At 45.4% G+C, this 13,724-nt stretch overlaps 1 protein-coding gene across 1 annotated transcript; it reads left to right on the top strand.

Moving 5' to 3' along the window:
- Window positions 1-2,380: 2,380 nt before the first annotated feature.
- Window positions 2,381-12,752, top strand: Zfp90 (ZFP90 zinc finger protein). The gene is made up of 5 exons (XM_070004724.1): window positions 2,381-2,475; window positions 2,877-2,938; window positions 8,323-8,449; window positions 8,776-8,871; window positions 10,745-12,752. The coding sequence occupies exons 2-5, from the start codon at window positions 2,906-2,908 to the stop codon at window positions 12,394-12,396; spliced, it is 1,908 nt and encodes a 635-aa protein (XP_069860825.1). The 5' UTR covers window positions 2,381-2,475; window positions 2,877-2,905; the 3' UTR covers window positions 12,397-12,752.
- Window positions 12,753-13,724: the final 972 nt, after the last annotated feature.

The following is a 13,724-nucleotide window of genomic DNA, read 5'->3' as shown; positions in this document are numbered from 1 at the left end:
AAAAAAAAAAATGGTACTTGCTAATTGCACAGCAATATGCAAGCTCCAAGCTCTATGCCCCAAGAATAGGCCTAGTCAATCACATTCTTACACAATGGTGAAATCAAACAAGCACTTGATCAGGCTTTGAAGTGGAATTAGGGGATTAAAAAAAGGAGGAGAAAAATAGCCCCAGGCATAAAAATCTGTGCCTACTTCCACAAACCAAGTTTTAAGTTATTTCCTGAGACAAAAATTAAAACGAATCTATAGATCCACTCATCTGCATCTTTAAAACCTGTCCAAGGCTTTTGCATACACAAAACCAGTGAAGGAATGAGAATCCATAGATGGCCATCCATGGCTTCTCAGGACTGGGTGCTGGATGGATTGAGTATTCTAGAAATAGTACCTAGCCAGGCGCTGGTAGCTCACACCTGTAATCCTGGCTACTCAGGAGGCTGAGTTCTGAGGATCATGGTTCAAAGTCAGCCAGGGCAGGAAAGGCCATGAGACTCCTATCTCCAATAAACCACTCAGAAAACCAGAAGTGGCGCTGTGGCTCAAGTGATAGAGTGCTAGCCTTGAGGTAAAGAGCTGAAGGACAATGCCCAGGCCCAGAGTTCAAGCCTTACAACCGACAAAAAAAAAAAAAAAAAAAAAAGGAAAGAAAGGAAGGAAGGAAGGAAGGAAGGGAGGAAAAGAAATAGTACCAGACATGGAAGCTTTTAAGAATTTGGGTGCCATTAAGCTTCAAGTTCTCCTTAGACCCATGACTTCCAAAAACACCTGCAAACACACTGGACCTCGCTGTGGGTCATGCAGGTGCAGGCTTAGCAGCTGGCAAGAGCTCCCACTCAAAAGCCTATGCACTCACAGGGCCTTCGGCGTAGAATTCTTTTTTTTTTTTTTTGCTGGTCATGGGGCCTGAACTCTGGGCCTGGGCGCTGTCCCTCAGCTCTTAGCTCAAGGCTAGCACTCTTCCACTTGAGCCACAGCATCATTTCCGGCTTTTTCTGCTTATGTGGTGCTAAGGGATCGAATCCAGGGCCTCATGCAGGCAAGGCAAGCGCTCTACCACTGAGCCACCTTCCCAGCCCCTAGAATTCTTTTCTTTTTCTCTTCTTTCGTGTCCAGCAGTTGTCTTCTTAAATAGCAGCTGTTCCTGCTTTACAAAGACCTCACCAAAGCACTTGAATTTGTATGTCTGAATTAGTCATCCAGGACGTTATATTGCTATTTCCAGAGCGTTATGTTCAGTGGGAAGAAATTCTAACTTTTTAGGGATGTTCAGCTAATGCTGGAGCAGTGATAGCTTTGCTCTCCTTCCACAGCAGCCTTCCTCTTGTTAAGGATGCTCTTGTGTGTGTGCATTTGAGATGGTCTGACTTACTGCCAGTGAGTGACAGGAGGGTGGGAGGGAGTATCTTTGTTAAACTGGGTATAGTTGGTACTTAGTGTGATTCTGTGTGTGTGTGCCCGCGCACACACACGCGCATGTGTGTATAAATAGCAGTCTTGCTAAAGTAATGTCATGTCAAATATTCTTAGTTACAGTCACTTTTCTGCCTTGTGAACATGTGATGCTTGGAGGTTATGTCTACTCAGGCATGGTACTTCATGCCTGTAATCCCAGTACTCAGGAGATTGAGGGAGAAAGACTGTGAGTCTTAGGTCAGATTGAACTACATAAGCAACATCTTGTCTCAAAAAATGCTAAAAATCGTTTTAAAATTTCCAGTCTAACAGGGTGCCAGTGGCTCATGCCTGTAATCTTAGCGACTCAGGAGGCTGAGAACTAAGAATCACAGTTCGAAGCCAACCTGGGCAGGAAAGGCCATGAGACTCTAATTAACCACAAAAAGGCTGTAAGGGAGCTGTGGCCCAAGTGGTAGATGGCTAGCCCTGAACAACAACAACAACAACAACAAATCTCAAGGACAGCAAGCAGGTCCTGAGTCTAAGCACTAAGATCAGTACCAGATCCTTAGATCTCAGCCTCCTGAATAGCTAGGATTAGAGGTGTAAGCCACCAACGCCTAGCATGTTTCCTCTTATAAAGTTATTAAATATTTCATGGAGTTTGTGTAGTCTGGGGAGTCATAGTGCGTCCAAACCTTTGATAGCCTGTGATTCGTGAACGGATGATAAATTGGAGAACACACAGCTGTACCCCGATGAAGCACTCAGCGACCAATCCACCCCAGCACCCGGCCGTATCGGGTTCTCACTACATTCTCCACTAGGGGGCGAGGCGCTTCCCGAGGCGGCCTCTGCGAGGCCCTCGCGCGAGGGCCTCTGGGAAGTGTAGTGCGCGCGCGCGTCGCGGCCCAGCGGGAGAGAGCGTGTGTGCAGGAGCGACGCTCCGCGCGCGCAGGCGTACTTCTGACTCTGCCCCACCGCCGCGGCCATTGTCCAGCCCTGTTGCGGCGGAAGCCGGTTTGGGCAGATAGCCCTTCCACAGAAAAGGAGTGAGGAGCACCCAGACGACGGCAGGCACGGAAGGGGGCTGACCCGACGCCCTGGGTGGGCTGTAGGCGGTGATTCCGAGTGCGCGAGTGAGAGTGGCCCATCTCCCCGGTTTGAGGGGTGTCCGCCTGGCCTCATCCATCGTCCAACGGATGGGGCTGGGTGTGGTCCGAGGTGGCTGTGCGGTGGTAGGGAGCCTTTAATTTGGTGGCGGGGTGCGGCAGGCCTGGGCGGGGCCGGCGCTCCTTCCGGCTCTCTGGCGGGAGTAGCTGCGGGCCGGGGGCGGGGCCACCGTGCTGGGGGCGGAGCCACCTGGGCCGGGGGCGGGGCCACCAGGCTAGTAGCCAGGCTGGCAGCCGGGCTGGGTGGGGCCGGCGGTGCGGCCGGCGGTGCAGCCGGGTGACTGCGCGGCTCTTCTCTCTCCGCAGCCTAGGTGTAGAGCTCCAGGGACGCCGAGATGGCCCCGAGGCCTCCGACAGCCGCGTCGAAGGTGAGCCGTGCGTTCCTAACCGCCCTGAGCATTCCGTCCACTGAGGTCCTCGTATTGGGGACCGTCATCGTTCACCTGCAGACCCCCAATCTTGGTTCTATTGCCCCCCTCCTAGCCTCCATGCGAACCCCCAGGGTCCTGAGCTAGGCAGAGCTGGAATCCTTAACGCGGGTGGCACTGTGGGGAGCCAAGAGGGGGGTCCAGGACACTGTGATCTTGGGAGAGGAATTAAGGTCGAGTGCGTTGGGGGATGCCTTAACGACTCTGCTAGTGTTTTGAACTCTTGTCAGAAAGGAATGGAGAAGGGCCGGTGAGGAGCAAAAACCTTAGAGGAACTGACGGTCGGTGAGGACAGGGGATCCCGAGTTTCTGGTCAGGAGCCATAGAGAGACTGTAAGAGGTGAAAGAAGCCAGCTCAGAATATGCCTAGAAAGTTTGGCAATGGGCTTTCTTGGGCTAGACCTCAAGCAATTACAAGAACTTGCCTGAGCTTTTCCTGTCTTCTGCTTTCACAAAGGTGTACGTGGCTGATTGATGAACCCATTCATATTTGTAGTTGGTGATAGGTGAAATTTATTCTTTATGGAGTGCTGAGGTTTGGACTCAGAGCCTTGCGCTTGCTAGGTAGGCATTCTGTACTTAAGCCATGCCCCCAGCTCTCTGTTTTAGTTATTTTTCCAAATATAGTCCTGCTTTTTTTCTCAGAGTGTCATCCTCCTACTTACAGCCTCACTGGTCGTTGGAGGACAGGTGTGTACCACCAGGCACACTTACTGATTGAAATGTGTTAATGTATTCTAGTTGACTTTTTGCTTGAGCTGGCCCTGAATCTTGGTCCTCCCAATTTCTGCCTCCCAAATAGTTGGGATAACAGGTGGGAGCCATCACACCTGGCCAGTGTTAGGGAAAAAGACTGACAACAGACCAGATCAACTTGAATTAAAGTAGGAGATACCAGGGTTACCTGTGGAGAATCAGGAAACTCGTGGTAGCTGGAAAGTTCTGGGAGTTACAGGACTTGCCTTGAGAGTTAGTGGCATTGGCTTCAAATGCATCAAAATTGTTTCACAAAGGCTTGGTTCCAGGAACCTATTGTGCAGGTTAAAAGTTCAGCCAGGTGTGGCCTGCTTAAAGGAACTCAGGTGCCTTTTACCTGAAGGGTGGGGGTGGGAGAGTGGGTTTTCACATTTAGATTAAGATTTTTCTGGCTGGAGAATTTGTGAGGAGTGGAGTGGGGGAAAGTCAGTGGGGCAAGCCTTGGGAGCAACACTGACTTATGAGAACAAAGCAGACTCCCCTCAGCCAGCATTTGGGGTTTTAAACCCACACTGTCTTTAGAATTAAAGATCCATTACAGATTGTAGTTGTTAAATGTGTGAGGCAATAAACATCAGTCTAGATGAAAATACTAGCTGGTAGATTAGTAAACTGCCCTTTAAGAGCAGTTTAGGGTAAAATAGGTGTACACAATTTGTAATGCTGTTATATTTTTTTTTACTGCCTGTTATTTTTTTTTATGTGAGTGAGCCTTAAGTAATAAGATAAATTGAACATGGCATTCCCTTAATTTGAGGAGTGTTAAAGCAAATCACTGTCATTGTCACCTTTACCTACAAAGTGTTTCCTTCATGGGCTGTGAAAATTTGCAGGATTTAGCCCAGCATGGGTGGCTGATACCAGTAATCCTAGCTAATCAGGAGGCTGAGATCCGGAGATCTCAGTTTGAAGCCAGCACCAGCAGGAAAATCCATGAGACTCTTTATCTCCAATAAACTGCTCAGAGACACTGTGATTTAAGTGGCAAAGTGCTAGCCTTGAGCACAAAGAGGCTTAGGGACAGTGCCCTGGCTCTGAGTATAAGCCCCAGGACCGGACAAAAAAATAATAATAATTTGCATGAGTTAATATTTGGATGACTGTCTTTTCTGAAGAAAGCTCGCCTTTTTTTTTTTTGTCTTGGTTACGGGGCAAGGGGCTTGAACTCTGGGCTTAGGTGCTGCCCTCAGCTCAAGGCCAGTGCTCTACCACTTGAGTGACTGTGCCACTTCTGTTTTTCTGGTGGTTTGGTTAATTGGAGATAAGAGTCTCATGGACTTTCCTGCCAGGGCTGGCTTTGAACCTCAATCCTCAGATCTCAGCCTTCTGAGTAGCTAGGATTACAGATGTGAGCCACCAGTGCCCAGCTAGGCTACCTTTTTACTGGTGAAGATACCTGTAGATATGTGTTCTGTACAGTGAACTATAGGAACCACTTCAAATTTTACTTTTAGAGAAATGTTCCCCAGGCTCTCTGGCTTAGTCATTCTCCTGGCTTGGTCTGAAGCTCCTCTTGAGTTAACTCAGGCTGCAGATGGTAACTAGAGATGAAGGACAGAACAGAACATTTGCCCTAGGTGTCTTTTTTTTTTTTTTTACTTTTTTAAAATTGTATCTTTAAGTTGTACAAAGAAGTTTGCATCCTACAAAACAGTATTTGAGTACAAGGTTGTCTCCCAATGCTCCTAACCCATCCCTTCTCTCTCTTTTTTTTTTTTTTAAATTGAGATTAGGTGATTACATAAATTTCACAATATTGTAGAATAGTGAGACTTAAAATCACAAACACATTTTAACCTTCACAAGGCAAATTGTCATTATCATGGTCTATACCTAGGTGGGTTTTAAAGTAGAAATTTCCCTTGGTCACTGAGCATAGCCCTGTTGGGTATGCAAAGCTAAGTAATTGAGTCGTGACTGTTTACGCGGTGAGGGTAGACAGCCTCAGAAAGAAGTATTGTACAGGCGAGATGGTGTTGCATTGTTGCAGAGTCAAGAGGCTTCTGTGAGTTCAGAGAGGAGACTGACAGTTCCACCTCCGAAGAGGAGTCTGAAAACATCACCCTTTAGTACCAGCAGAAATCTAAACAGGTGAAAGTGAAGAGAGTAGTGGTAGAGCTGACTTTGTAAGCCTAGGAAGTTGGTAGCAAGATGAGGGGACATAACTATTGCCCTGGGTTAGCAGGTGGGGGCCCCAGGCCTTGGGTAAAAACTATCTAGAACCTCTGTAACCCATTCATTCATCTATTCATTTATCAGTCATTGAGTACATAAAGGTAGTTTGAGGTACTTATAAAAGCACTACTGTCATGGACTTCATATTCTAGAAAGGAGTGAGAGGCGGAAGAATTCATAATGTCAGCTGAGTAGACTTGAGGGTGGTGAGCTGTTGAGGATGCAGGTGTAGGTGGGGAAAGATGGAGCTTGGCAGTGGTATGATATCTGGTAGATTCAAGGAACAAGGAGGCCGCTGTAGCTCAGACTGACATTTTGGGACAGGACACTAGTAGACTTCTTGGTAGATAGAAAGATTGCTGTGCCTGATGAATCAGAGTTTGAAAGTTAGAGCTCCTTGGAAATGTGATTTGACAGGTGGAACTTTCTCCTGAGTGTACTTACAAGATTCCAGAAGTGACACCACCTGAAATAGGAGGGAATGGGAGCAGAGATGGCAGACGAGAATGTTCCACTTAGAATCCTTAACATCCTTGGAAATCTTTTTTTTTTTGGGGGGGTGCGGGGGGTCTGGTCTTGGGGCCTGAACTCTGGGCCTGGGTGCTGTCCCTCAGCTCTTCAGCTCAAGGCTAATGTGCTACCACTTGAACGATAGCACTACTTCCGGCTTTTTTTTTTCTGCTTATGTGGTGCTGAGGAATCGAACCTAGGGCCTCATGCATGCAAGGCAAGTGCTCTACCACTGAGCCACCTTCCCAGCCCCCTTGGAAATCTTTGTAAATACTACATCCTTGATCACCTTTTTGTTGTACCCAAGCTGCATTTTTAGCTAGGGAAAAAAAAGGTAGTCTATTCTTAAAAGTGAAAATGTTTGTCTATTTGGGGGTGGCACTGGGATCTGAACTGGAACTTGCTAGGCTGGTGCTTTACCACTTGAGCTATACCTCCAGTCCTGGTTCTTGGTTTTTTTGGCAGGGTCTCACTATGTAGCTCAGGCTGGCCTTGAACTCATTTTGGTGTGATGACTAGAAATTTTTCTGGGAGCTGAGGGAAGAAAGCACATTGTGTTCAGAATAGAATGTACAAAGATGAGAAGATGTGAAGGAAAATTCGGTTGTCAGGGCAAAGAATCCATGTGGCAGGAACCTGGAACATACGAAAAAATTTGAGAGAAGATGACCTGAGGGGCTGGGAGGTTGGCTGAGTGATAGAGCACTTGCCTTGCATGCATGAGGCCCTGGGTTCAATTCCTCAGCACCACATAAATAGAAAAGGCCGGAAGTGGTGCTATTGCTCAAGAGGTAGAGCACTAGCCTTAAGCTGAAGAGCTGAGGGACAGCGCCCAGGCCCAGAGTTCAGGCCCGCTCAACAGACCAAAAAAAAAAAATGACCTGAGGAGGATCTAGAGCAAAACTGTCCATCATATTTGTAGTAATTTTATATATTCTCATGGTCACAATGTAAAAAGTAACAAGTAAAGATAGTCTTAGTAATACATATTTAATCCAATATATCCAGATATTATTATTTCTTTGTATAGTTAATATTTTTTAAATTACTAATGAGATACTTCTTTTCTAGTAGTACTGAGATTTGAATTCAGGGCTTCCTGCTTGCAAGGCAAGCACTGTACTACTTTAGCTATCTCTGCCCCTAGCCTTTTTCTGTCTAGTAGGTTATTTTTCAGAGTGCTTTTTTCCTAGGCTGGCCTTGGACTGTGATCCTCCTCCTTCGGCCACCCATGTAGCTGCTATCCCTATTAAACCTAGCTTGCATGTGGAAATGAGAATTTCATCTTCATTTTTTTGGTCAGGGCTGGCCTCAAGCCATAATCTTCCCCAATATCTGCCTCCTGAGATGCTGAGGTTATAAGTATATGCCACCACTCCTGGACTTTTTTTTTTTTCTACTTTCTTTGAAATCCAGTGTGTATTTTACACATATCACACAAGCTTGATAGTGGGGCCAGCCTGGTCCCAACCTAGTGTTCATCAGAGGAGCTTGGATTTTTATTCTCCTACAATGGGATACTGTTGGTTTTGGGAAATGGATACTTTGTGATAGAGCTGTATAGTTGGGTACTGCGACAGTTTAGAGCAATACAGGGAAATGCTACCACTGTAGAAAGATCTCTAAAATAGGCAAATGTAAAAAGCAGATTGTAAGTGGGCACTAGTGGCTTAATCATATGGAGATTAGAATCTCAATTTGAGAACAGCCCCAGTAAAAAAAAACTTTAAGATTCCTCCTATGAAAAAATCTAACATAGTCAGATTGTGCCCAGCCCTGATTTTATTTTTGAGATAGAATCCCACATGCTATCCCAAAGGGGTAGCAAATGTGTGAACACTTGCAAGGTTGATCCCTGGCTGAGCAGGAATGTGATCCCACAGGAATCAGTGACATTCAAAGATGTGGCTGTGGACTTCACCCAGGAAGAATGGTACCACGTGGACCCTGCACAGAGAAGCTTGTACAGGGATGTGATGCTGGAGAACTATAGCCACCTGGTTTCTCTGGGTAAGGACCCCTTCCCTCAGTGCTTTGTCTGGTGATGGCTCTTTTCCTACTCAGTTGCCAGCGTTAATGGTGCTCAAAGCCTAGGTAATGAGAATGTCTAGGGGGTCAGAGTTGTTCATGACTTTGGGACCCAGCTTTCTGGGGATTTTTAGGCTGCTCTTTTGGTGAAAGGTCTTTATTTGTAGAACTGGCAATAGGCAGTTCAATTTCATGATGCTCTAAATTGAATTTCTCCTTCCCTTCAGAATTCCTAATACTGACTTTAGGAGGGTTCTTTCATCTGTTTGTTCAAATATCTAAAATCTTGTATCTTTACTCATGAGCAGGATATCAAGTTTCCAAACCAGAGGTGATTTTCAAATTAGAACAAGGAGAAGAGCCATGGATATCGGAGAGAGAAATCCAAAGACCTTTCTGTCCAGGTAAATAAGCGAGAATTCTCCTGAGGGAACTGGGGCAGGCAAGAGTATAATCTATGACCTCTGGGCTCTGTTGCTTTGGGCCTGTAGTGAGGCAGCACATCATGGCAGGATGGCATGGGATATGATGCTGGAGAACCACAGCCAGCTGGTTTCTCCGGGTAAGGACCACTTCCCTCAGTGCTTTGTCTCTATCAATATGGAACGTTTCTATTACTGCACACACACGCGCACGTGTGCTAGGCCTGGAGCTTGACTTCAGAGCCTGGGCACTGTCTCTGAGCTTCTTTTGCTCAAGACTAGCACTCTACCACTTGGGCTACAGCTCCACTTCTGCCTTTTTCTGTTTCTGTGGTACTGAGGAATTGAACCCAGGGCTTCATGCATGCTAGGCAAGCACTCTACCACTAAGCCTCATTCCCAGCCCTGTTACTATTTTTTTTGTCTGAAATTTTGGCTTGAACTTGGTATCTGATGCTTCCACTCATTGGCTAGTGCTTTTACCACCTGAGCCATGCCTCTAAGTCCTGAAAGTTACATTCTTAGAACTTAGAAATTCTCTGCTGGGTGCTAGTGGTACACTCTTATAATCCTAGCTACTCAGGAGGCTGAGATCTGAGGACTGTGGTTCAAAGCCCACCAGGTAGGAAGGTTCATGAAACTCTTATTTCCAATTAAACACCAGAAAACTAGAACTGGTACTGTGGCTCAAAGTGGTAGAATGTCCAGGCCCTGAATTCAAACCCCATGACCAACAACAAAAAAAGAAATTTTATGGTTTTAATATTCATTAAATAGGATGAAATAAAACCATCTTGGTAAAGAGAGACAAACAGCACAAAGCTTACATAGTCAGCCCCAGCTGTTAGGGCAAAGATGATTGGTCTCCTGAAATACTACTATTTCTCAGTTTGCAAAGAATAGCCTGTGATTCTTTGACAAGTATATGAAAGAATCTTTTCAATTAGATCATTGGATATAGGTTTTCTCTTCAGTGTTGGAAGACCTGGAGCTTCATAGGTCACAGAAGAAATTATGAAGTGGATTGTATTAAGAAGTAGATTTTTGGGCCGGGCGCTGGTGGCTCATGCCTGTAATCCTAGCTACTCAGGAATCTGAGATCTCAGGATCCCAGTTCAGAGCCAGCTCAGGCAGGAAAATCCATGAGACTCTTATCTCCAATAAACCACCAGAAAACCGGAAGTGGCACTGTGAATCAAGTGTTAAAGTGGTTACCTTGAGCTGAAGAGCTCAGGGATGGTGCCCAGGCACAGAGCAAGCCCCATGACCGACCAAAAAAAAAGAAAAAGTACATTTTTGGTGCTCCATAAAATGGACAGGAGGCAAGGAGAGTAAGTAGATGCACCATGGTCTGCTATTTCTCTTGCCCGCTCCTTTGATTCCTAACAATCCCACCTGCAGAGGCTTTCCCTGTTCTCAGCACTTAACACACAGTCCAGATGTACATCTTCATCAGCACCTCTCTTCACTGTTTCTTCTGCACTTTAAATATTCTTTTTTTTTTTTTTTTTTTGGTCCAGTCGTGGGCCTGAACTCTGTGCCTGGGCGCTGTCCCTCAGCTCTTCAGCTCGAGGCTAGCACTCTACCACTTGAGACACAGTGCCACTTCCGGCTTTTTTCTTTTTGCTTATGTGGTGCTGAGGAATCGAACCCAGGGCCTCATGCATGCAAGGCAAGCACTTTACCACTGAGCCACCTTCCCAGCCCTCTTCTGCACTTTAAATATTCTGCACTGGCTATAGGAATACATATTTCAAGACATTCTCATAATTTATGTCTCTTTCATTTCTTCATTCCTTTGTACTGTAGCAGTTTGTTTTAACAGGAAGGAATATGCACTTTGCATTTCTTTCAGACCAGAAGACCAAGCCTGAAGCCAAATCCTCTAATCTGCTGCAGAGCACATCCAAAGTTTCCCATCACCAGGATGAACGCTCACACGCTGCATTACAAGATGGCTGGGATGTTAGTAGCCAGTTAGAAAGGCACCAAGAAAACTGGAAGGGACATCTGGAGTCCAAGGCATCTAGCCAGAAGAGTATCACCACTCCAGAGGGAAGTTTTGAACCAAACAAATCTGGTGAAAACTCTAGATTGAACACTAACTTGGTTCCACATCTGAACATTCCTTCAAAAATAAGGCCCAGTGAATGTGAAACCCTTGGAAGCAGTTTGGGACATAATGTAGACCTACTTAATCAGAATAATGTCCTTGCAAAAAAGAAACCCTACAAATGTAATAAGTGTAGAAAAGCATTTATTCACAGGTCATCACTTAATAAACATGAGAAAACTCATAAAGGAGATACTCTCCCTAATGGTACTGATCCAGGAGTGTATCCAGGAAAGAAACACCATGAGTGTACTGACTGTGGGAAAACCTTTCTCTGGAAAACTCAGCTTACTGAACATCAGAGAATTCATACCGGGGAGAAACCTTTTGAGTGCAATGTGTGTGGAAAGGCGTTCAGGCACAGCTCATCCCTGGGTCAGCACGAAAACGCTCATACTGGAGAGAAGCCTTATCAATGTAGTCTGTGTGGGAAAGCCTTCCAGCGCAGCTCCTCCCTTGTTCAGCACCAGAGAATCCACACAGGAGAGAAACCCTACCGCTGTAACCTGTGTGGGAGATCCTTTCGGCATGGTACATCCCTTACTCAACATGAAGTCACGCATAGCGGAGAGAAACCCTTCCAGTGTAAGGAATGTGGGAAAGCATTTAGCCGGTGTTCTTCCCTTGTGCAACATGAGAGGACTCATACTGGAGAGAAACCTTTTGAATGTAGCATATGTGGGAGGGCTTTTGGTCAGAGTCCATCCCTTTATAAACACATGAGGATTCATAAGAGAGGCAAACCTTACCAAAGCAGTAACTTCAGTGTAGACTTCAAGCACAGTTCATCTCTTAGTCAAGATGAAAACACGCTGACTGAAGTGAAAACCTACCATTGTGATGACTGTGGGGAGGACTTCAGTCACATTACAGACTTTACCAATCATCAGAAGATCCATGCTGGAGAGAACCCCTATGACTGTGAGCAGGCCTTTAGTCAGCAATCGATTTCTCATCCTGGAGAGAAGCCCTATCACTGTAATGTGTGCGGGAAAGCTTTCAAAAGGAGTACAAGTTTCATCGAGCATCACAGAATCCATACTGGAGAGAAGCCCTACGAATGTAATGAGTGTGGAGAAGCCTTCAGTCGCCGCTCATCTCTCACGCAACATGAGAGAACCCACACTGGAGAGAAACCCTATGAATGTATTGACTGTGGGAAAGCCTTCAGTCAAAGTTCATCTCTTATTCAGCACGAGAGGACTCACACTGGAGAGAAACCCTATGAATGTAACGAATGTGGCCGCGCCTTCCGAAAGAAAACCAACCTGCATGACCACCAGCGAATTCATACCGGAGAAAAACCGTATGCTTGTAAAGAATGTGGGAAAAATTTTAGTCGAAGCTCAGCTCTTACGAAACATCAGAGAATTCATGCACGGAATAAACTTTAGGAAGCCTAAAATTAAGGTTTGTGTAGAAAGCTTTAGCTAAACTTTTGTTCTAATTCAGTATCAGAGGATTCTTTTTGGAGAGAATGTTTGAAAATGCCATGATGTATGTGTTTGTATGTTGTGTGTGAGGAAAACTATGCCACTATGTTTTTTTTTTTTAAATAAAAGCCACATTCTCCTATCTGAATTGTAGGCTTTTGTAAAAACCAAACAATACATATAGCCTTTGGAAATGATATGCCTATATCAGAGTTTATAAAATGCTTGAATATGAATATGCAGGAGATCACCAATTTTGACAGCTTGACATGTAACTCCTATTGTTTACAGCCTTTAAAAATAAATAAAAGTACAGTAATGACCAAAACTCATTATCTGACAACTGTATTCAACCATAACTTTTTTGTGTGTGTGTCAGTTGTTGGGCCTGAACTCTGGGCCTGGGCGCTGTCCCTCAGCTCTTTAGCTCAAAGTTAGTGCTCTACCACTTGAGCCACAGTGCCACTTCCCGTTTAAAAATAAGTAAACATTTAACGCCCATAGATGGGACTGTTTCGAATGACTGAAAGCATGTAAGAAAGCCTAAGTGTCATACAAAAATGTATACAAATTCATCACAGACTTCTTTCAGTCACCTTAATTGGTAGCTTAAAACCCAAAATGTTCACAGAAACTATAGATGTACCAGTGACTTTTTCCTTTTTCTCGGTTACAATTTTATTTCCAGCTAACATGTCAGTTTTACAGAGCTACTAAGTCATTGTGTTATTCTTGTCATGGCATTCCCTTGAAAAAGTATTACCTCAAACTTCCTGTATCAGTCAATGGGAAAGTGACAAAAAGCTAAGAGAAATTCTTTCCTAAATAAATTTTACTATCAAGAAGAAAAATTGTAGCTGGGCACTGATGGCTCATGCCTGTAATCCTAGCTACTCAGGAGGCTGAGATCTGAGGATCATGGTTCAAAGCCAGCCCAGCCAGGAAAGTCCATGAGACTTACTCCAATTAACCACCAGAAAACCGGAAGTGGCACTGTGACTGAAAGTGGTAAAGCACTCACCTTGAGCTGAAGATCACAGGGACAGAGCCCAGGCCCAGAGATCAAGCCCCACAACTAAAAAAAAAAGGGGGCTGGGAAGGTGGCTCAGTGGTAGAGCGCTTGCCTTGCATGCCTGAGGCCCTGGGTTCAATTCCTCAGCACCACAGAAGCAAAAAGAAAAAAGCCGGAAGTGGCACTGTGGCTCAAGTGGTAGAGTGCTAGCCTCGAGCTGAAGAGCTGAGGGACAGCGCCCAGGCCCAGAGTTCAGGCCCCACGACTGGACCAAAAA

The sequence above is a fragment of the Dipodomys merriami genome, unplaced genomic scaffold (assembly GCF_024711535.1).
Source record: "Dipodomys merriami isolate MVZ:Mamm:240054 unplaced genomic scaffold, mDipMer1.0.p SCAF_64, whole genome shotgun sequence".
In the NCBI taxonomy this organism is placed as follows: Eukaryota; Metazoa; Chordata; class Mammalia; order Rodentia; family Heteromyidae; genus Dipodomys; species Dipodomys merriami.
Note: the sequence above shows the minus strand (reverse complement) of the source record. Positions and strands in the feature narration are given on the sequence as shown.

Bases quoted from the DNA above. Each gene is read 5' to 3' on its own strand.
- Zfp90 (XM_070004724.1), top strand. From the start codon at position 2,906: ATGGCCCCGAGGCCTCCGACAGCCGCGTCGAAG. The intron at 2,939-8,322 runs GTGAGCCGTGCG...GTGATCCCACAG, and splicing joins CTCCGACAGCCGCGTCGAAG to GAATCAGTGACATTCAAAGA. The intron at 8,450-8,775 runs GTAAGGACCCCT...ACTCATGAGCAG, and splicing joins TAGCCACCTGGTTTCTCTGG to GATATCAAGTTTCCAAACCA.